The following is a 24993-nucleotide window of genomic DNA, read 5'->3' as shown; positions in this document are numbered from 1 at the left end:
AAGGTTATTTGAAGTCCGAGTCCCAAAAGACGATTTAGAAATGGTTTCGGCGGAAGCGTTGGCCCAGCGGCTGCTCGGCTCGGCTTGAAGGAGTGATGGTAAATTCGTGAAGCGTTCGACATGCCTTTAAATTTTAAGTAATTGTGATTTAATTTGTGGGGCGTTGGGAGGGTTCTTCGGGTGACACTAGGATTTCGAGGTCATAGTATAAGCTTATATTTAGTTCAGCCCAGATTCGGATAACTTGTTCTGCCTTGTATTGAACTTTATGTACTTATCGTGTAAGATTGCATTACACAATTTACTTTTTAGTGATAGTTATTTTAGGATTATTATTAGAGATAATAATCCTAACCAACTCCTCATTCACAGAACTACAGTGTGTGAACAGGACTCTCAGCGGTTCCTCTCAGTTTGCATTATCTATGGATAGAAATTTTAAGAGTTTGTGCCTTCTAATTTTTGTTCAGATTGTAGGGTCTTGATGCAATTTCATTTTCCCGCAACCAGGTAGTACAACCTGAAATTTGCTTGCAATGGACAGAATGGCCAAAAATAAGACTTTTCACCTATGGTACTACCTTCTCAAGTAGCAATACATAATACTTTGGTATACATTCACAACAAAATGTAATAGCATTATAATAATCAGAGAGAAAAACTGCAATCATTAATACATTTAATAACCTGCCTAGGCCAAAAATGATGTCAGAAGCGAATAAATTAGGTCACGACAAATGCCGTGCCGAGAGTAAATTAAGGGCAATCAGGTAGGGGTCGGGGGTTGAAGCCCCTGATAGGGAAATATGTTATCTATACTTCTAGTTATTTCTTATGTTCAGTCTGTATATACAGATTTTTTTTTTTTTTTTTTTTCAGAACATTTATACATTTCATGTAGTTTTGAAAAGAGAGCCCACCATTGTGAAAGATTAAAGTTAAATTTAGGGGGTATAGTTAATGGAAGCTCTCTGCTGTAAGACGCTTTGACAGTAGGCACAAATTCTCTTTACAGTAGACCTGGATAGACTATCTTTAGTCAGCAAAAATCATGTGAACTATTATTAAAGCTTTTCAACATCCACAGTTAACACAATGCCACTATATTTGCCTTTTTAGTTGTTCCTGTCTTCTCTTTTTCTCTCGTAGGTTTGATGCTGTCCTCACAGTTCTATCACCTGTCTATACCACAGTCTCACAGTCTAGTGTACTATAGATGAATTCTAAAATCTACCACTCTACAATGCATGGAAACTTCAAATGAGATCAGATGGTTAACATCAGAATAAGGCATGGAGACCAATTTTTAAAAGATCAGCATTCAGTGCTCATGCTGCTTTTTACTCCAGGAATACATGTTTGTCATTTTGCTAACCTTATTTTTACAGAAATAACCGGATAACAGTGGCAAAACTGCTTCTTGTACTGAAAGATTATTATTATTATTATTATTATTATTATTATTATTATTATGTAGCACACTTTATTAATCTTTAACAACAAAAATCAGGTTTCTTTTCTTTTTTTCTTTCTTTCTTTCTTTTTTTTTTTCTTTCTTCTTTTCCTTTCCATTTCACTGTTATATGGATGGGTATGAGGGGGAGTTTAGCACCAGTTAATGAAGATGGAGGCTTGGGACTTTCAGGGATGAAAGTAGATGGATAATGGTGCACTTTCCCCTCTTGAGCACAATATTGATGATTTTGACATTTTCCGGTGATTCCAGGCAGAAGGGTCCCCTTAAAGCTTTCAAAGAAATAGGGAGAGAAACTAAGATGAAGGATTTGTAAGTCAACTTTGTGTAATGTTGTTTATATTATTGGCAAATGGTATTTTTGTATCTTGTATTTGATAATTTATTTGATACTGAAAGTTAGCTTATACTAATTTAATTGTTTTTACCTTTCCTCAGGTCAGCAAAAAACCCCAAGGGGTCTGGGGAAACCAAAGGCCAGAATCCCCACAAGATGAAAAAAGACAAAGAGATCGTAAAACCTTACAAATTATAAGTATCTGAAAACATTTTATTAGTTATAATTGGAAAAGAATGTGCTATATTGCATATGTGTTAGATTGAAATAACTTTCTTACCTTTTTATAACTTTGTTTTATAATGTTATTTATTGTAATGATTTTTGTTTTCTTTCAGCACGTCTCATCAGATTCTAAGTTTGACAGGGATAAATTTCACTAGGCAGACAGTTATTGTAAGTAAATGTGTATTTTGCTTAGGTTTTTTAGTTGATGTTGTGTTATGTCTGACACTGAATAGCATTCATAATTATAGAAACTGATTGTAGCAAAATTATATGATTATTCATTTTAATTTCAGGGATTTACTGAACTAACATTGATCCCATCTAAGGACAGCATCCGATACATCTGGTTGAATTGTAAACAATGTTGTGTTTATCGTGTGACTCTGAATGACACTCTTGAAGTACAGTTCCAGTACTCTGATCCCCTTCTTGAAGTATGCCAGCAAGATTCCAAACAGTAAGTGTGGATGTGTATACTGTGAGAAGCATTCATAATTGCTCAGGTATGAACCTTTTCTTTTAAGGGAACCTTGTAATGATAGTAAATATAGATCTTTGTGTAATTCATTTGCAGGAGGAATCTCGAGTACCTCAACAAAGCCCAGCTAACAGGGGTTACTGCAGTAGACCCAGAGATAGGGCGAGGAGAACTTGTTATAACAGTTCCCTTAGAAGCTCAGCATATGATCCAGGAAGGGAAACCTTTACGTGTTGGAGTTGAATTTTCCCTGGAAAAACCTCAGTCAGGTTTGCATTTTGTGGTGCCTAATACAGAAGGAACATTAATTGAGGTAATTATGTATATGTGTTTATGTATTTCATATTAATTTTGTTCACTTGTAACTGGTTTATGTTCCAAACATTTTGCTCTAGAAAATATTTTCATTATATTTTATTTTCAACTATTGATATATTGATATAAATATTCCTTTTCAGAAAGGGGCACACATGTTCACATATGGCAATGAAAATAGTGCTCGATTATGGTTTCCCTGTATTGATACCTGGAGTGAAGTATGCACTTGGAGACTGGAGTTCACAGTTGATGATTTTATGACAGCTGTAAGCTGTGGTGACCTCTTAGAGGTTGTCTACACACAGGATATGAGAAGGAAAACTTTTCACTACTATCTCTCAACCCCAACATGTGCCCCAAATATTGCTCTTGTTGTTGGGTAAATGATTAGAACCAAATGGTTTTGTGTCTGTCTCTTGTTTTGTTGAAATAAAGCATATTACTCTAATTTCAGGTTCAAATAATGTGTATTTATATTACTATCATCTGGTTTATCTGGATAATATGGATGATTTGTTTAAATGCTTATTAATGTAACACTCAGATCACTTTTTCTCTATATTATGATGTACGATCTGCCTATTTACAGACCCTTTGAGATATATGTGGATCCCTTCATGAATGAGATCACCCATTTTTGTCTCCCAAATTTGCTGCCTCTCATGAAGGCAACAAGCAAATACCTTCATGAAGCTTTCGAATTCTATGAGGAACTTCTTTCAACAAGGTAAAGCACATTTTTTTCCATTTGTTTCCTTAATTTATTTCTTCTTATATTCACCATTTATTTAATGTTGAACATTGAGAGATTTAGTTACATTTAATATGAACTACTGATTTCTTTCCATATTGTTACAGATATCCTTACTCATGTTACAAACAAGTTTATGTTGATGAAGCATATAATAGTCTTCACTCTTATGCAACCATGAGCATTCTTGAGTAAGTAATTACACTTGAAAAATATTCTGTCTACAATTCTAACAGTTTCTGCATATGTTCTTGATTCCATTTTTTCAATATTGCTTTGAAATATTGATAATAGTAACCCAAACATTATTTTAGTAAAGATAATATAGTCTGTCCTTTCTTTATCATTCCAGTGTGAATTTGCTCTGTAGTAACAGAATTATTGACCAAGTTTATCAAACCAGAAAAACAATGGCTCTTTGTGTGGCACAGCAATTCTTTGGATGTTTTCTCTCCCGCTACTCCTGGGCTGATGCCTGGCTAACAACAGGCATTGCCAACTACCTGATGAGTCTCTATGTCAAGAAGCATTTTGGCTTCAATGAATACAAAGATTGGATACACAGTGTGAGTATAATGCACTGGAAATCCTTATTTTATTCAGAGTGTGTGTGTGTGTGTGGGGGGGGGGGGGGGGAAGAAGAAAAAAAAAAATCAATGCTCTTGAGGTCAATGGCAACACGCCGACTTTGAGGGCGGGAGTTCGGTGCATCAGGCCGAATCACCGGCTTGTAGTGTTTTGGTATGTTGCCGCAGCATACAGCCGCACTCCACAGATCAAGTGGTTTATTATGACACCTCAGGGCATGATCTGTCGGGGAAGGGGATATATATATATATATATATATATATATATATATATATATATATATGTATGTATGTATGTATGTATGTATATATGTATGTATATATGTATGTATGTATGTATGTATGTATGTATGTATGTATGTATGTATGTATGTATGTATAAATTTGTGTGTGTGTGTGTGTGTGTGTGTGTGTGTGTGTGTGTGTGTGTATCTGTCTGTCTATCTATTTATCTATCTATCTATCTATCTATCTATCTATCTATCTATCTATATGTGTATATACATTGACAAAGATACAGTATTTGCTCAATCTACACAACAGTAGTCAAATCTCATGGAAAGATAATTGATGAATAAAGAATGTAGTTACTTCAGGGAGAATTTTAAATGACTACCTATTTCTATTCCCCCCAAATCCCTACTTTTGATTTGTGTCCCAGCTTTAATAAATTCTTCAGAACGACTTATTTTTTCCAGGAATTGAGAGATATTATAGACTATGAAGAAAGGTTTGGAGGGATAGTGCTAGATCCAAGTTCATCTCCCAATGAGCCACAGAATGGCCCAAATGTTCCTCTTTCTCAAAGCAGCAGTGCCAACAAGGACACCTTTTATTTCTCGGTCAAAAACCCTCATGCCTCTTCTCCTCATTACATTGATGTGTATTACAAGAAAGCCCATTTAATTATACGGATGCTGGAGTTCCGTATTGGTCAGGAATTAATGATGCAGGTGAGATTCGCAAGAGTATTGTATTTCTTAAATTATACACATAGACAATTAATTCTGTCACAATTGTGTAAAAGAACATAGGAGAATACTCTCTCGTTTGATCGTTTTTGTTATGAAGATTTAAGGTAAATAAGCATCATAGCTTCTTTGTTTGCATTTGCTTTCATCTCGTTTATATGATGTTTGTTTCTAAATTCTGCTCCACAGGTATTCAACAAACATCTGTCCCTTGCACTGATTGCTGTTGGCAATAAAGGACATCCTGCTGGTTGGGCAAACATGCTCTTGTCAACCGCAACATTTACAAAGGTAGTATAGCAGACTTGGAATCTGTTTGTATGAGTGTTTTACTGGTAATAAATGTAAAAAGTAGTATCTCCTTATATGAGATACTACAGACTGTCTTATTTAGTATTATTTAGGTTTGGAACTAATGATGAGTATATATAGATATTTTTTATTGTTTTTATTTGCATGTTAAGGGATAATTATAAGGAGAAAATGGGAGAATGGGATTACTGTTTTGCTTTTTGGAAAATGAAGGAATTTTGTAAAAAGTTTTCATAGCTCTTTATAGATGGTAATTGTTCATATGCTGACACAAGTTTAATTGATTTTATTTGTTTAGGCCATCTTCACAGTGACAGGAAAAGACATTACAGTGTTTTGTGACCAATGGGTACGACAAGGAGGACATGCGAAGTTCAATATGAAGTTTCTCTTCAACCGGAAAAGGTAAATGTTTGGTGGAAGAAGTATGTTCAGATATTGTTACTAAAGTACATGTAAAAGAATATATTCAAGAAAAATTTTGATTTGATGTCTCATGTTGCAACAATTCTCATTCCAGAAATATTGTTGAGATGACTATTGAACAAGGTTATATTGGTGAATTAGGAATCCGTCGTTATGTTGGCCCCTTGGTGGTGTGGATTCAAGAGTTGGATGGAACATTTAAGCACACTTTACAGATTGAGCACCAGGTGGGGGATTGCTTGCCTATGTTATTACTTTGTTTGTCTTGAACTTCTGATATAACATTAGATTAATGAGAGATATTCTTTTGAGAAGGTACTTGATTGTGAAGTGCAAGTCTATAGTTATTTAGTTGTATTAGCATTGTTTGTTTTATTCACTTTTTAAAAATTCAGTTACCCATATCTTTTGGTACCTTTCACTCAGGTAGCAGCCAGCAGTCCAGTTTACAAACCAGGATGGGAAGTTAACCAATTTAAATTTCTTTTTACATAGGTATCAAAGAAAGAAATTGTCTGCCATTCAAAGTCCCGAAGAAACAAGAAGAAGAAAATCCCTTTATGCACTGGAGAAGAAGTGGACATGGATCTGAGCCATCTGGAGTATGTATGACTGTTCCTCTGCTCATTCTCATCCTGAAGCCTATGTAGCTATAGTACATATTTTTCTCATTCTTACATTTGGTTTAGATGGATACCTGGGAGTGATGAGGGGCTATGTGGGATGTGAATATAAGGAAATATCAAACTTAAGAATTGATAGACAGTGTTTCATATTTCTTTATTTTTTACATAAAACCACAAAGTTATAAAAAAATCAATTCAAAAGATTGTAGTAAGCTGAAAATCACTATGTATGTTATTCACCCTGTAGAAAGAACATCTTGGAAAGTCGCTAAATATTATTGTTATTATCATTATTATTTTTTTTTTTTTTTTTTTTTTCATTATATATTAAAAAGGTTAGTCTGGTGACAAAGATAGTTGATTACAAAATTAAAGAACAGGAAACATGTTGAAGTAGGGCTTGACACTATTCTATTAAAGAAAGAAAAAATATACTGTATAAATAATTAAGAATACCCACATTTTTTCATTGTGATTTTGTCCTCTTTAATCCATTGAAACAAGTACTTATACTAGTTTTGTTTTGCAAATTTTTGTTTACAGTTATTATAGCTGTAAAAAGTGCTTAGTTGCCAAGGAATTACTTAGTGGCCCTAACTGACCTCGCCTGGTTTCCTCATTCCATGTATTTTCTGAATTTCTTCTTGTTCTTCTTCTTCTTCTTCTTCTTCTTCTTCCATGGATTTCAGAAAAACAGGAAACACAGCATCTTGTCTCTGGTGCAACCGAACTTTGAATGACATTTAATGATACTTTTTCCCTCATTCATCCCATTGTTTATCAGCTTCATCCATTATATTTTCCTAGAAGCCAATGTCACTATTACATGTATTTTCTGGTTTCTATTCAAGAGTTTCCTTTTGTGTATGTCAGAATATCAAAGTTCAAAGTTCAAAACAAAACACATTTTTCTTAGAAGATGAGTGGTGCAAAATTCTGTTCAAGAAATCTATCTTTTCCTTTTTCTTGGCTGTTATCCTTTTTTTTATACATATCTTTTTTAGCATGTCTCATCCAACTGCTGCTTCTTGCCAAATACTATCCTCCATAATTGTTGTTATGGACACCCATTCTCTTCCATGTTTACACAGAATGATAATATTTAGGATATTCTTTTCATTTCAATATGTTTCCTGCTCTGTTTTCTTTTGAGGTAATGGTAGCTAGTATCTACATGAAAACCCTTGTATTTTTCAAATGGTCACACATATAGGAAAATCAGTGAAGATTATTGTGCTCTTCAATATTGGAAATTAAATGTTTGTGGCCTTTTTCCAGAGCACAGGTTGCTATAAATAAGTCTGTTTCAGAAAAACCGACTGATTACTTAAGAAGTCCTAAAATAGTGGATTTTTTTTTTTTTTTTTTTTTTTTTTTTTTTTTTTTTTTTTTTTTTTTTTTTTTCAATTACTTCACCTCTCCTTTGTTTTCAGTGCTGATTCCCCTGTTCTCTGGCTTCGCTTGGATCCAGACATGACGCTAATGCGTGCTGTAGAAGTGGAACAACCTGACAATCAGTGGCAGTACCAATTGAGACATGAACGAGATGTAACAGCTCAGACTGAAGCTATCAATGCCCTTCTGCGATTAGCGAAGCAAGGTATTATTTTCTCCAAAACTTTAATTACTTAAGTTATTACATTACAACAAATGGTAAGATTATGCTGATTTCCAGCAATGTAGAAACCTATGAAGAAAGCAGTAATTCAATAATGTTTTTATAAACTTGATACAGAATGCTATACTGTTCACATTGTGGTGTTGACATTATTTCAAACTATGCCAGGGCTTCATGATTAAAAAAATGTTTTTTTTTTCAGGAGCTGTAACAACTGAAATGAGGAATACTCTAAATGCAGTTTTGGAAAATGAACAGTGCTTTTACAAGGTTTGTTTTACACCTAATATTCTTATAAGAATTTTGTTAAAAGCATTGTCATTTACTTCTATGTTCGAGAATTTTTTTTTTGATAAATGGAGGACCTCTTTTGTTAATGTATATGAATATTATTTAGTGTTTATCAACTTCCCTTCCTTTGAGAGTCAAATTCCTTTTCTTGCCTGTACTTTCTGTATATACTTTCCTATGCCCCAAGATTTTTTTTTTTTTTTCTAAAACAGGTCCGTTGTAGAGCAGCACACTGCCTGACCAGAGTAGCCAATGCAATGGTAGCAAACTGGAATGGTCCTCCTGCAATGATGCAGATCTTCCGCAAGATGTTTGGATCCTTTTCCTGCCCCAATATCATAAGGCAGCATGACTTTACCAGCTTGCAGAACTATTACATTCTCAAGGTTAGAATATTGAAAAGTTTATCATATTTGTTTTCTTGTTATTGTAAGTCTTTTTAAATGCATAATGATATTCATGATTTGAGGGCATTTTTGTGCAAAGGGTGCTCCGAGGCCAATTTGAAAATGCGTTTATTAGATGTTTTATTAACTTAAACTTTCATCTATAAAGTAAGCATTGATATGTTCACATTTATCCACATATTTTCAGGCATAGGTCTGAGAACAACCTTGCTTATTTTCCTTGTTGATAAGCATCTTTTGCTTACTTTGTAGACACTGCCAGTTGCCATGGCTGGTCTTCGCAACACCCACAAGCAATGTCCTCCGGAAGTTTTAGGGTTTTTGATGGACCTCTTCAAGTATAGTGATAATTCCAAGAACCGCTACTCAGACAACTACTACCGCTCTGCACTTGTTGATGCTCTGGCAGCAGCAGTTTCTCCAGCACTTGTGCAGCATGACCCAGCAACCATTACTTCAGACACTCTGACTGAGGATATGAAGAGGATTTTAAGCGAAGTATGAGGATGACATTTTACCTTAAATGTGCAGAAATCTTTCCAATGTTCATTTAACCATCATATATAAATTATATATTTTTGTTATGTTACGGTATTATTCCTGAGTCATGATATATTTTTTTAAAGGAAAATATTTTCTTTTTCTTTTAATCAGATTGTTCGTTACTTGAACTTAGAAAAAATGCTACCTTGTTATAAGTACACTGTGACAGTGTCCTGCCTGCGTGCTCTGCGGGTCCTCCAGAAGAATGGTCATTTACCTCCCAAATCAGATATCTTCAAGGCATATGCTGCTTATCCACAATATATAGGTAGGAAACTTAGTAAATTTTTGTTTAACCCAACCGCCCCAGATTTATTTTCTGTCCGGTAGTTTTTTGTGAAAGTTGTTACATACTGATGGCTCCACATGGGCTCAGCCGGCAAGGAGAGTATCAGTAGCCCTTGTGACCGATCCTGATTTCCCCATTCCTTGAATTGGCAGGAAAATGTTTTTCTTTTTAATGCAGTTGACACTGATACTGATATTATTGTTATTGATCTAATGATTATTAAGTTGTTATTAAAATCTTGATAACATTTAAGACAATGAAATAATGCAAAAGATCCTTTCCAAAAATCGAGGAAAAGGGTAAACAGGTGAGATAGATAGGACTAATAACTGATTCCTTGGTGACTAAGCACTTGCAGAGCCATCTATGTGTAAATATAATAAATAAACTTGTATTACATTGGGCATGTCATGTATTCATGCCACACATGGCAATTGGGTTAATACAATATAGTGAAGATTAATATAGTGATTGCATATTTGCATTCTTAATGCCCATGGCTATTTCTGACCAATATTTAGTAGTACCTCAGTTTATTTAAAAGTATTACTGAAATTTCTTTGCAGATGTGCGCCTTGCAGCAATTGAGCAGATAGTAGACTTCTTAATCCGTGACGGGACACGTGAAGATATGGACTTTTTGCTGACGCTGGCTGAGTCGGACCCCGTTCCAATGGTCCGATATCGTACCCTTGTACTGCTAGCTAAGAATCCTCCTTTCATCATGGGTCAGAGTCACAAATTGGACACCCAGCAGCTGGTGGATCGCCTCTGGAATTTCATGAAGTAATAACCAAATCAGACCTGCATATTGTCACCATCTGATATGGCTGTAGTTGGCAGACATGATGAATAAAAGTTTAGGTGACCAGTAAAATTTAAAGGCTGATCAACTGTCAGTTGTATAGTATGCATATCTCTGTATAATTATATTCAAATGTGTTTCACTAGTGTCATGAGGGTAATTTTTTGACAGTTCTGGACAGCCATGTGACTCAAGAGTACGTTGTGCAGTGCTGGATCTGTACTATGCCATGTATGGTCGTCGTAGGCCAGCTTGCATTCCTGCCTCAGAACCTGCACTGGTGCTGAATCTCCGCAAACCACCAAATCCACCCATCATTAATCCTGTTATAGTAAGCTTTGAATATGTTCTATCTTAAAATGCTGGGACTAAAAAATGTCATTGAAGATTTGTCACTTATAATCATACTTTCAGCATGAACTGTTGGTGTTTACTTACAGGCTTTGTAAGCACAAGAAGAAGGCTTGCTATGCTAGAAAAGTTCAACATTTTGTCATTATGAATTGGTTCTGAAAGCTTATATGCAGAAATACACATTTTTATCCTTCCCTACATTTGACTTTTAACTGATGGTTCTTTGTAAGCAATTCAATGACTGTAAAATTTTCACTGCAGTTGTATAATACCTGGCTATTGTATGCCTGTGTCATTTCTATCAGTATTTTAGGTAAATATTTGAGTAGTATTAAGGGCTCTAACTATTTTCAAAACTTGGTTTAAATCTCTCTCTTTTATATAAATATATGAAATAAGTAAGTTTGTTTTAGAGAGGTGGAAACTCAGGATGCGCTTTATCAGGGCTGTCAATCAAACATGATCTGATCAGACAGTGATACCTTACTTAGGTAGCAGTTACAAGGAGTGTGTGTGTGTATATGTGTATATATATATATATATATATATATATATATATATACATATACATATATACATATATACATATATACATATATACATATATACATACATATAAACATATATACATATATACATATATACATATATACATATATACATATATACATATATACATATATACATATATACACACATACACACACACACACACACACACACACACACACACACACACACACACACACACACACACACACACACACACACACACACACACACACATATACATATATACATATATACATATATACATATACACACACACACACACACACACACACACACACACACACACACACACACACACACACACACACACACACACACACACACACACAAATATATATACACTAATTTTCCAAAACTTGTACATATGTACATATACATATATATATATATATATATATATATATATATATATATATATATTTATTTATTACACATTAATGTGACACCATCTGATCAGGTCAGGTTTGATTGAGAGCCCGGTATAGCCTATCTTGAGTTGCCAAATGCTAAGAAATAAAGTAGTAATTGTACTGCTTTTTCTTTATGTGAATTTTTCCAGTATATTTTCAAATATAGTGATGAAAATTTTTCAAAAACATAATGATGATGTTCTGTACAGCAAGGGGTTTGTCCATTCACTGCCATGTTACAATACAATGAATATTCTAGATTTTGTTAAAGAATTACGCTACGGACATTGAATGGCATCCTTATTCTTGGGGTGTAATAAGGTATGGATTTCGAACTGTGTTCATATTACGGAAATTATTAAAATGCCATAACCTAACTATAGGCAGTCGTCGAATCTACTGCAAGCATTTTATGTATTTTCAGCATTTATTGTTGAAAGGAACTTTGTTGGTGTTAAAAGGTTGACCTGATCTAAAATCTCTGCTGCAGGTGAAAGAAGAAGAGGAACAGAAGGTATTGCCCTTAAAGCGGGAGGCTCCCCCAGATGATGTCTTCCCAGAGCTCAAGACAGAAATCAAGAACGAAGTGAATGAGATGCCTGTTGAGGTTATCTTTACAGAAGACTCTAAAGTTAGAATAAAGGTTTGCCAGACTGTTTCTGTAAATCATAGTGCAGTTTATTGTTCCTTATAAAAGATAGGTGATTTTAAGATATTACTGAAGAAGAACAGATATTTATAACAATCAGTTTTGGGGATTCCATTCTGTATTCATACTGATATCCTGCAATCCATATGTATTTTTTCTTCTTCTTTTACCAAAAAAAAAAAAGGGAAGAAAAAAAAATATTGCTGTTTATTGATACTAAAAGCACTGCCAAACATTTATTTCCACTTCCCCAATGTTATCACATGTAAGATTGAGTAATTAGTCTATTCTCTCTTATTTCTCAGCAGGATGATGTGGAAGTGTTTGATGAAGAAGTTGATTGCACAGTGACACCCAGTATGCCAACAAGTATTGACGGTGACATATCAGAATCAACAACATCACTACCTGGAGAATGCCATACTGTTGCTGGGGCTCCTACAGGTATGCAGTATACTTTTGTAAACAGGTTGAATATGAATTCATATATGTACATATATATGTGCATATGTACAAACAGGCATACAAAAATAAGTACATGCATATTTAAGTGTGTACATAAGTACGTATATAAATATGTGTACATACATACATATAGATATACATATATGTATATATACACATACATGTATATACATATAGCTATATGTATGTATGTTTGTAATATATATATCTGTGTGTGTGTGTGTGTGTGTGTGTGTGTGTGTGTGTGTGTGTGTGTGTGTGTGTGTGTGTGTGTGTGTGTGTGTGTGTGTGTGTGTGTGTGTGTGTGTGTGTTTTTGTGTGTGTTTTTGTGTAGATGTAGATGTATGTATATATGTATATATACATATTGTACATATATTATATATATTATATATATATATATATATATATATACACACACACACATAAATATATACATATATATATACACACACACATTTATGCACATAAGTAGATACATATATACATACATACATACATACATGTATACATGTATACATACATACCTATGTGCATGTAAATGTACATGTATCTATGTTTGCATTTATATAGGTTTATATATATATATGCCAGTGTGCTTCATCTTACTTTTTTTCCAGGCTTTGACTCGGACATGTTCCGCACAGGCAGTGCTGATTCTCATGGAAAATCCCACAAAAGCAAGAAAAAGAAAAAGGATAAGAAACACAAGAAGCACAAGAAGCATAAACATGAGCATAAAGACAAAGATAAGCTTGACAAACTTGACAAGTTTATCCAAGAGGAAAACCTGAGTTCAGGTTCATCAAACCCACCGAGCCCAGCCTCTCCAAATATGCCAAGCAGTATGACATTCTAATGTAATGGTTGTGGCATTCCATCTTTTGCTTCATTGCAGTTTGGTGCAATCAGTTTGAAGATTCCATGGACTTTCTGTTTCTTTAAAGTTTGTTTTTGATAGCAAGTTGTAAAAGTTTGTGAATGAGCACAAGATTGGTGTTAACACTGATTTTATGCAAGTTTAGCACAAGCTGCTCTTGTTCATATAGATTATTTATGTATTGTAAATATGTTTTAAAAGAATCATAAAAGTAATGAGAAAGAAACAAATATTACTACTGGTTTGATATAAATATTTACCTTTTTGAGGTGGAGTTATCTGCATTGCTGCTTGTGATATATAGACAGCCTTGAAAAGCAGGTTTGCCACTAGGGTTCAAATCATTAGTGTATAAGGGGAATACAAAAGACAACTTGGATGAATATGGATAAAATAAACACTGAATATGTGGTAGAGCAATTTTATTGCAGTTTGTAAGTATGTGAATTATGCAGAGGTTGCAATACAGTAATATTTAATGTTTAAAAGCATCTCAACATGGACTTGATATTTGTTTATTTTCAGTACACACTAGTTGTTGATTATCAGTAGAAATATTGCAGATTATTGACAATAGGTTTAACTAGCAATGTAATACTGTGGTCAGATACTACCATATGGCTACCATATTATTCCATAGTTGAGCTAAGTAATGATTTACAGTTGAGTTGACAAACTTGTGCATAGTGATGAAGCAAGCTTTATTGCACAATTGATATTATGATGCAGCAGATATTGTAAGGGATATGATACAGTGTTATTCAAGTTTATTGTAATTAGGAAAGAGGATTCATCAGCCTTAGGATATATGACATTATTTAAGATATATGAATTTTAAAACTATTGTATTTTTTAATTAAATGAATATAAAAAAACAAATCTGGGTTTTGTATCCTCCAGAAGAAGACAAGTGTTAGATTAACCACATGCTGCTGGGGAAAATGCATAAAAAATGATTTGTGTGTGTGTGTGTGTTTGTGTATGTGTATGTGTGTGTGTTTGTGTATGTGTGTGTGTTTGTGTATGTGTATGTGTTTGTGTATGTGTATGTGTATGTGTATGTGTATGTGTATGTGTATGTGTATGTGTATGTGTATGTGTTTGTTTGTGTGTGTGTGTGTGTGTGTGTGTGTGTGTGTGTGTGTGTGTGTGTGTGTGTGTGTGTGTGTGAGAGAAATGTCTGCTAATGCTTAGCCAGAAAGGAGTCTGTTAGTAGACCTTGTGACCTTATCTAATTTCACCTTTCCTTGAACTGGCAAGAAAAATACATTTTTTACTAATGCTATGAATATAGGTGGTGTTATATTTATTATAGACATTAAAATTACTATAATGTTATAAACATTAGTAACAGCAAAAAAAGATAAAGGAAAATATTTTTGTAAATCAAGGAAAAGGGTAAACGGGTGAGACAGACAGTACTCCTAATTGGCTCATTGGTGATTTAGTACAAGTGTAGCCATCTATGTGTAAAAACATTAATAAAGTAAACTTACAGTGGGCATGGCACATATGTACATACCATGCTTGTTGGTGCTGGATTAAGCAACCATGCATCTGAGAGCTACTGGAAACTAAGACCAGAAAGAACCATTTAATTCCATCTAATAATTACATAGAAGCATAAATAATGATTTAAGACCCCCCATCAAATCATATTTTCACTTTCTTGCACAGGTTCTTCTTGTTTTGTTGTTCTTTTTCTTCATATCTATCTCCATTTCTGTCTCATTATCTTCATTTTCATTTTCATCATTATTATCAATATTAGTATATCACCATCACAACATCATTAGTTAGTTTTATCATCAGCATCACTATCTTCATCTTAACTACATTCTTCACAGGTCAAATTCACTTTCTTCTTTTTTTTTACTTAGGTCAAAATTCTTGACCTCTGAAGATGGGGACTGACCTCATATTATTCAAAGTCACAGGTCAAGACATGTCCAGTCTCCTTTCTAACCTTGTATTCATGGTCAAGCTCTCCTATTAGGTTTTCCGCAAAGAATAAAACATTTTACGTTTTTTTGCATTTACGAAAAAAAAAAATATTACTGATACCTTTGTCTTTCTTTATGTAATGATTACATATCCTTATATATATATATATATATATATATATATATATATATATATATATATATATATATATATATATGTATATTTATATTATATATGTATACATATTTATATTTATATATGATATATATATATATAAAATATAATATATATAATATATATATATTTATATATATAATATATATATTAATAATGGTAAATGCATGGTGCTCATTATAATATTGGAACAGTGGAATTTGTCTCCTTTTATTTAGAGAAACAGTAGTAGGAGCAATTTTTTTTTAGTTATGCATTCACATCATAGCTCATCAAAATTGTGCATTTTCATTGTACATTATCATATTTTATGTTCTCCAGTAAAAAATGGCAACATGAGCATCAAGAAAGAAATCAATTATTTTATGGACAACTTTTATAGAATTCATTTGATGAGGTAACCCCTTCAACATAATCATGAGGGCGTTTGAACTCTTAGCATGTAAGAAATTTTATATCAAATTCCCAAATTTTGCCTTTTCCATTCAGATTAACGAGGAGTGAGTGGGAGAGTGTGTTATTCCTTTTCAATTCACTTCCATACTAAATTTAGAGGGTTAAACATACAAAGAGTCTTGTTGGGAAGATTTTCGTTGTCACCAATGAGCAGGAACTCATTTTCAACCTTTTCTAAGTAAAAGGTTACCGATTCGCCAGGCTTCCTGTCATCCACCACCGTCATGTTTAGCTCGTAGTTAGTGAATGGGAAGACTTGTCCAAATCTGTGCCATTCCAAAGGTCCTCCAGCTTGGTGAGATAGTCCGACCTTAAGAGATTTATACCCTGCAAACAAAAAAGTCATGTTATCCTGGAACAAGCATTAACACTGTTATCATACAACAACCAATCCAATAAACACAATTAGACAAGAAAATCACATTTTTGATAAAAACAAAAAACAAAAAAAAAAAAGTCATGTTGTCCTGGAACGAGCATTAACACTGTTATCATACAACAACCAATCAAATAAAAAACAATTAGACAAGAAAATCACCATTTTTGGTAAACAAAAAAAAAAAAAAAAAAAACAAATATAGAGTAATTACTTTCCCGTTCAAATACAGATGCTATGACATGGAAACGATCCCACGTGTTTATGAGAGCGGTAGCCTGCTGAAAACACTTATCGCTGGAACTTTTCACGTATCGAAAACCATCAATTTCTATGTCATTATGGCGTCCGTCATCTGTAACCAAATAAATAGCACCATGGCTAAATTCGTTACGACTTTTACAATTCCTGCTGATATTAATTGCTGTCTTTAAAATTGATATTGCTGCACATATTATCTTTGTTGTTCTTGGTTATTATCATTGATGTTGATGTAGCATCATTATCATCATCATTATGAACACTGTTAAGACTATTGTTTGAATATCCTTATTATTATGATGAAGATGATATTAAAAAAAAACAATAATAATGATAATGATTTTGATAGCAATGATAATAATAATGATGATGATAATGTTAATCACAATATTAATAACTATTATTACCATCATCATAATTTTTGTTATTGCTAGTGTTACATTATTATTATCATTATTATTATTAATATTTTATTATTAGTAGTAGTGATAGTAGTAGTAGTAGTAGAAGTAGTATCATTAATATTATAATTATCATTATCAGCATCAGCATTATTATTATCAATCGTCACCATCGTCATGATCATCAAGATGATGTTATTGTTATGCTGATTATTGAGACGACGACGATGATGATGATGATGATGATGATGATGATGATGATGATCGTGATGATGATGATCATGATGATGGTAATGATAACAATGATAATGATAAAGATTTTTGCTGTGCCTCCTCGTGGCCGCCCATACAAATATTGCGGACCTAAGCCATCTTTAGAGGATGTCGGAGTTTCAGGAGGCCCTCGAGGAACCACCGGCGTCTGGACACACCGTTGCTCAGGGGTAAATGGGTAATTCTGAGGAGACAGGCCTTGCCAGTCCGCCTTCCCCAAACAGTCCCCACTGGCAGTGTTCGCTATGAATAATGGGGCTGTCCGGGTCCAGGAGCATCTGCTCTTTGATCAACTACCGCTGCTATCGAGGTAACTGGAGCGGCTTCTTGGAGGCGAGGAGACCTGGTGGTGGCACGGTTAGTGTGAGTCGTTAACCCTGTTACTGGTCGGGTTGTAGTTATGGTCACCATCTCCAAGGGTTAGTCGGAGACATCTCGAACGGAGTTTAGCCTTCAGTGGTGGAGGTTAATCCAGTCGTTAAGCGTATAATGGCATTTAGATTGAGACATACATTTGCTTTCATGCCACTTGTTGCTGGCACTGAAAGAGTTATAAGGTGTGGTGGGGCCTATCTAGCTTCTCCCTTGAGAATTCAGGAGTGAAGCAAGGTATGTACTGGATAATGGGTAATAGTATTATACATTCATTTGGGCACCACTGAGCAACATCAAGGTCAGTGCCCTTGACTTTGTTGAATATGTTGCCATCCTGACTCTGGAAACCTTGATGCAATTAACAATGAGGCAAAGCCTTTGAGTCTAGAAGTCTCAGGACCAAGTTCACAGCCCAAGACTTTGGGGGCCTGTATGGAGAACCTGTTCAGTCAGTATGCGCTTGCGGCGAGGATTCTGAAGTCATACACATAGTTATATACCTAGGTAGTGCAGGTCATGACTGGGATGTCAGACCAAGGAAATCAGCCAGACACTATGGCCTAGCAGAAGATGTTACGAAATCCTTCGACTAGAATAGTTGGAGATGCCAGTTTAGCAGCCTGATACACCTGATTTTGCTGAACAGCAAAAGCGGCACCTCTGTTTGTGTGGATTGTAAACTGAAACATTGCTCTGAAAATGTACGCATGAAAAATGATTTCTCTTATAAAAAATATACAATTCTACTGCCCTCAGTCACTAAAAAACTGTGTTTAGTGTGTGTTTGTGTGAAAGAGAAGGAGGTACAGAGGGGAGAGGGAAATATTGTGAGAGTAAATGCGTGTGTGTGTGTGTATGCGTGTGTGGGCGCACTCAATTTTCTTATTGGTTTATTGGTTTCTTATTTAAATTTTCGTCCTATAAAACTGGAATATTTGTGACCAGAATATTGGATTTATATCAATTAGTAACCCCTAACCCCATTCCCATTGTTACCGGGTGGGGGGGGGGGGGCTTAGGAGACGGAGGCTGGGACCCAATACTGGGGATCATCCCAACATACTCCATGCTTACCATGGCCAGTAATGAGGATTTTTAACCCTTATTAGGAATGATGAAGCTTGCCTCTTTTTCAAATAGCACCACTGTTTTCAATTCTCTCTACTATTACCACTACCCAAACTTCAATGCCTACCATCACCTTAATCCAGTCTAAATCATCCATCCAGGTCATTACTCAACCTCCAGGGAACATTCCTCCTCTCCCACCATCCTCTACTTCACCTCCTCCACCCCACAGCTTCCTTCATCTACTACCCCCTCCTCCCTTATTACTACTCTGTAGCCTTGCTATCCACCTCTCCGCAGTACTACCTCTCTCAACCTTCTACTACCCCACCTCTACAAATCTTTTAAGTGCCAAATGGGAGCGATTTTTCGTGATCCCATCTACAAGCAGAGATTCCTTCCGCAGCCACCCTGATCGTTCCCGCCTTGGCAGTTACATTCGAAGCCCATGCCAAAGCATTATCAATCCTGACTGACTTCACAGGCAAACCCATTCCTGTCCAACCTCATCCCTCCCTCAGTACCTGTACCGGAACTATCTCCATCTCCCCGACAAACTGCCCTGTCTACAAAGATTGATCAGATCAGTCTTACTCGCCTCCTCATGGACCATGATGCAGTATCAGTACAATGCTACACCATTCCTCCTAGAGGCCGCTATGGCTACCACTTATATTGCCAAGATCACATTCCGTAGACATGACCTCCCCTTTAATGTTTACATTGGTGCAGAGTCCCTCTCTGTCCGACCATATCAACCCTGTCATTGTCAATTGTTGGCGTCTAGGCCATCTTGCCAAACACTGTTGCTCCACAACTCGATACCCTCTCTCTGCCCAACTTGGTCATGATCGATCAAACTACTCTGCAAAGTCATGCACGTGTGTCAATTGTGGAGGCTGCCATAATGTACTTTATAGGGGCTTCCTTACCTACAAGTTTGAGTCTCAGGTAGCAGTTCTCAGATTCAAACTTGGCTTCACTTTATGCGAGGCCAGACAGGAAGCATTCAGACGAGGTTTTTCTCGTACTCCCTATTCCAATACTGCCCTTCACTCTGCTCCTCCTCCTTCCTCCCAAGGTGTTTCTACCTCCCCCTCTGTATCTATTCCTCTTCCATCTGACATTTCCACTTCTACCCCCTACATCTCGACACCTACACCTCTCCCTCTTCACTCTGAGCGTAGCACACAGTCTAAACTTTCCACCCATTCTCCTACCACTTCCTCACCTCCACCTACCTCTTCCTCTACCCCTCAGACGCCTGTTTCCTCTTCTCTCCCTGACAAGGAAACCCCTCCCCAACCAACCCCATTGCACAAACTCTTGAAGATATTCAAACTTTCTAATCATGTCCAACATTGATACACAAACCCCTCATCCACCCTCCAATCTCACTACTACTACTCTCGATATCCATCCTCCTCCTACTCATGTTCCCCCTACACCCCTTCCTCCTACTCCCTCCCAACACCCCAACACTCCTGCTATCCCTTCCACTCCCTCTTGGATACACACGTGAATCCCTTATGCCACAACAATGCCTTTCCCCGGATCTCTCACCTTTTGACACCCTCCTCATACTTCACTTCCCCCCTTTCATCCCTTATTTCATCCCCTGGTTCCTTCCCCTCCAACTTCCCCGACATGCATTTCTACATTGGAATATTTGCGGTTTCCATTTTCAAAGACCTGATCTTTGTCATATCCTTTCTTATAACCCATCCAGTAGACTTTTCTTACACATCCTCCTGTACCAATTCCCAATTAGTATTTTGCCTCTTCCTCACACTCCCTTTTTGTCTTATCTATACTTACTCATCAGAAAACACCAAATGTTAGACATCCCTTTCAAATCGTTGTTCATTGCATTTATTCAGACCTTTCTTTGCTACTTGATCCCAGTTATTTCAGTCTACTTCTTCCCTACTCACCCCATTGACTTTGTTGCCTTTGAAACTTTCCCAGCTAAAACCACTTTTCCTCATAGTTGGTGATTCCACCACTACCTCCCGTGACTGATCCTTAGAACTCTTCCTCTGACCTTATTCTTAATTCAGATTGCCCCACATACTGACATGCACATGCAATCGTTTTCATGCCTTGGCTTCTCTTTTTGTTCCCTTCTCTTCATTCAAACTATATTGGTCAGTTCTAAACCACTTTCCCGATATTGACCACTTTCCTGTTCTACTTTCTCTTACTCATATGTCCCGCTTCCTAATCCCCGTGCTGGTGCTCTGATAGAGCTGACTGGTAATTTTTTACTTCACTCTCTGTTATTCCTCTCCCGCCATCCTCCTCGTTCACTTCAGATATGCTATACTGTTTTACAGTTACTGTCCTAAGAGCTGTCTATACAGTCATTCCCTGAACCTCTCGACCTTATACCTCCAACTGTGTTCTAAGGTGGAACTATGTTCTAAGCTGACTTTTGAAAGAGCATCTGCCTGTCTCGCCATACAGTCTTTGCTTCCTACCTTTGCTTCTCACATTTACCTACTCCTTTCTCCATTCACTTGGATACTTTCCTTCCCCATTCCCCCTTTCCCCATATCCGACCTCTTCCCTTTTCTGCCAATTCCGCTTTTCCATTGAAAAAACGTTACCCCCTTATTTGCTTCTCCGTTTTCCTTGACCCAACAAAATCATACATCCCCCCTTCTGTCCTTCTCACTCATTTCCTTGACCATGTATCCACACATGCCTCCAGTATCCATATTTACACTAATGGCTCTAAATCCCTCTCCGCGGACAGTTTTGCAGTAGTCTTCACTTCCTGAAGATTCAAATTTCCCCTCCCTCCTGAGTTCAGTGTCCTTACTACAGAATTGTGTGCACTCCTTTTCGCCTTAAAACACATAAACTATCTTCCTTCCTACTCTCAATATTTTTAATAATTCCTGTAATCACTATCTCTTATGATGTCTATACACTCGATCAACCCCCTTGTCTGTAAGATTCGTGAGTTGTTGTTCTACACGCCACAAATCGGTCAGGTTTTTACTGGGTGCCCAGCCATGTTGGAATCCCCGGCAATGAACCGGCAGACAACCCTGCTTCTCACATATTTCCGCCACTTCAAGATCTTCCTATATGCCCACAGGCAATTTTTCTGGTCACCAATAAATTACTTACTGTAAAAATATCAAACGCCTCTTGGTCATCCCCATACCATCGGAACAGACTAATAGACGGCTTTTGCCCACTTATGTATTGGCCACATCTACTTAACGCACTATGATCTCATGTCACGTTCTGGTCCACCCCTATGTTCTCTGTGTAATGTACCTCTTTCAGTATTATACATTCTGTTGTCCTGTCCACGCTTTACTGCAGGCTGTACCTCTGCAGATCTCCCAACCTCTTAGACATCCTTATGGAATCCCACACTTTCTGCTTTGACAATCTGTTCTCCTTCCTCAGACGCAAACATATCCTTCCCTAGATCTGATTCCCTCTTTGTTTTTCCTACCTTAACACAATTACATATCTTCTCCACATTTTCCAATATCATCCTACTGCTGTACGAATGTTGATGTATAGCACCTAATAGTTAACTCACCGCCCTCTCTGCCCTTTCGGATACTATGCCTTCCTATAGTGATACATGACCTTTGATGTCTAGCATATTTTGCTTTTATAACTTTTACGCTCAACTAGTAAATATCTGGCCAACAAAATGACTACTTGGAGCATTGGGCATCTCCTTCGAGTGCATGCAAATGGACTGACCCTATCACACTAGTAAAGTAGCAAACATGGTGGCCATGTAAACAAACATGGCGCTATCCGAGTGAGGTTCCGGGAATCGCACGAGCATTCTCATGCGTATCGCGTAATTTTAAAGAAATTCAATTACGTATATTGTCTATAGAAATGTTTTAGAATATTGGCTTGTGTTTACATTAACTTATTCTATCTAATTTATGATTAATATATCATTTAAGCTTTATAGATCCTCCGTAGCACAAGATCAAATTAGTTAGATAGAAATGGTTGCAACTGTATTCATCTGGGAGGTGTTCCGTTTGAAACGATATTTACAGACTGACGGAAAAAGTGCTGGTGCGATAGGGTCATCGAACACATGTTGAATACTATTTTTCTCGGTACCAGGTATGTGTCTGTGTATGATCCCTCGTGTGTTGACATGAAAACATTCATAACGTAATCTCATACATCTGTCCTTCCTGGCTATAACTTGTCAGCCTCGGGCACAGCTACCAAAAAATCCACAACCCAATGATACATAATAGGTTATTTATAACCAATGTTGGTGTATTAAGTTCTTTTAATGTTATATCTTCCCATAGGCACTGCAATAGCATTTAAGAAAGAGGCAAAATTCCAAACTTGGTGCACTAATGTTTCTTCTGAGATTAACTCCAATCCATTCAAGCCATACGTTCATTCAAGCAGCACAGAGGTGCCGCTTTTACTTACCACCTAAACTGGGTTTACCAAATGGGTATAAATGCAGGCAATTGTACCTGAGCAGAAAGACCAAGCTATGCTTCTTCAAGGCCCTGATACTGCCAGTTTTGCTTTATGGAACTGAAACTTGAACACTGTCCTGTTCCTTGGAGTCTCATCTTAATTTCTTCAGCAACAGGTTTCTGCGTCCGGGTATGGGGAACAGGTGGCAGGACCATGTGAGCGATCATCGTTACACTGAGATCGGCAAAGGACCTGTTTTTTACATAATATAGGACATAATTCAGGATCTATGGGCACCTGGCTAGCTTCGCCATGACCCGTTCTGACCACCTGGTTGTCTCCTCCAGAGACAACTCTGATTTGATTAGCCGTGTGGGTTAGAGTTGAGCCTCGCCCGGGCTATGCCCATGACGGGAGCCCGGCCTGTGTCGACTAATGCCGACCTGCTAACGTGTGTCAGCTGGTGCTGACTCGGCTTAGTCCTTACCCGCCGTGGTGCCCAGCCAAAGGCAGTAACCTCAAGGCGACAATTGCAACTTTTCACGCCAGGGTAGGGCCCGAACTGCCGACCCCTCGGATAAAAGGCCAACACGTTACCACTGTACTAGCCCGGAGACTTGTATTAAAACTGCAGTGGTATAGACAGTTCTTGAAGCATCAATTTACCTGACACCGCCCATGCAGACAAGCATCGCTTCGAAGGATCCAAAACTATGTTAGCATTGGATTGGGGATACATTATGTGACAACGCAACCCTAGGCAGTAAGCATATTAACCTGATCTTTCGAAAATGCTTAGTGCATTTTGGGGCAATTTCATACACACGCACGCTGGCCATTGGCCATAAACCAACTTCGCATTATGCAAGAATATGACTTCTTTGTATGACTTCTGTGCGAAGTCATACAAAGACCTCTTGAACACTCAAACAACTGGCCTTTATGGCAGTGGCGGGATGGCTGCTTGGATGTGTACCTTGCTGAGGAGGCATGCGCGTCACTAAAGAGGACCAGGACTTGGGAAGTCACCGCAGACGTCCACGCCGCCAAGAAGGACCAGGATGTGCGGTGACTCTTTGGATGTGCATGACGCCGAGGAAGACTAGGCCATGGGACAAGACATGGAATACAAAGACGCACTAAATGGAGTATATACTGCCAATTCAAAATAAAGTTACGCCATAGCACTGCTACTGAACACTGACACTGCAAAACAAGTGTTGTCTCAACGAATCCAAGATCCCTCACACTAGCAGTGGATTGGCGGAGACGGGTTACGTAGCAGTGCGATCCCAGGCGTTAGCCTAAGTGACACGATAGTCGTGAGAAGTTTGGGGCAGTTAGTCCAATTTTGATTTCAATGACTCGCTCGTGCAATCGCTCCACCTCTGCTCACAGACGTCGACTGATCTCTTCACATATTGCCTTATAAA

At 36.9% G+C, this 24993-nt stretch overlaps 2 protein-coding genes across 4 annotated transcripts in view; one reads left to right on the top strand and one right to left on the bottom strand.

Annotated features, from left to right (window-relative positions):
- Positions 1-46: 46 nt before the first annotated feature.
- LOC125041878 (transcription initiation factor TFIID subunit 2-like) lies at positions 47-14671 on the top strand. 3 transcript variants are annotated; one of them, XM_047637251.1, is made up of 25 exons: positions 47-137; positions 1727-1786; positions 1913-2005; positions 2153-2207; positions 2333-2496; positions 2614-2830; positions 2976-3214; positions 3425-3562; positions 3694-3777; positions 3939-4152; positions 4872-5126; positions 5334-5435; positions 5755-5861; positions 5977-6109; positions 6378-6484; positions 7942-8108; positions 8329-8396; positions 8630-8803; positions 9077-9322; positions 9479-9635; positions 10223-10442; positions 10633-10792; positions 12289-12441; positions 12753-12891; positions 13533-14671. In XM_047637251.1, the coding sequence occupies exons 1-25, from the start codon at positions 121-123 to the stop codon at positions 13769-13771; spliced, it is 3708 nt and encodes a 1235-aa protein (XP_047493207.1). In that variant the 5' UTR covers positions 47-120; the 3' UTR covers positions 13772-14671. The 3 variants fall into 3 exon arrangements, with proteins under 3 accessions (XP_047493207.1, XP_047493208.1, XP_047493209.1); XM_047637252.1 differs by having other exon boundaries at positions 57-98; XM_047637253.1 differs by having other exon boundaries at positions 93-133.
- A 1417-nt stretch (positions 14672-16088) lies between these two features.
- LOC125042180 overlaps positions 16089-24993 on the bottom strand; it is a 13471-nt gene continuing 4566 nt past the window's right edge. The window contains exons 3-4 of the mRNA XM_047637665.1: positions 16957-17097; positions 16089-16693 (exon numbers count right to left, since the gene is read on the bottom strand). Coding sequence (XP_047493621.1) covers positions 16443-16693; positions 16957-17097 — 392 coding nt within the window. The 3' untranslated portion in view covers positions 16089-16442. The remainder of the gene's footprint in view (positions 16694-16956; positions 17098-24993) is intronic.

This window comes from Penaeus chinensis, chromosome 31, assembly GCF_019202785.1.
Source record: "Penaeus chinensis breed Huanghai No. 1 chromosome 31, ASM1920278v2, whole genome shotgun sequence".
In the NCBI taxonomy this organism is placed as follows: Eukaryota; Metazoa; Arthropoda; class Malacostraca; order Decapoda; family Penaeidae; genus Penaeus; species Penaeus chinensis.
This window is presented reverse-complemented; position numbering and strand designations above follow the sequence as displayed.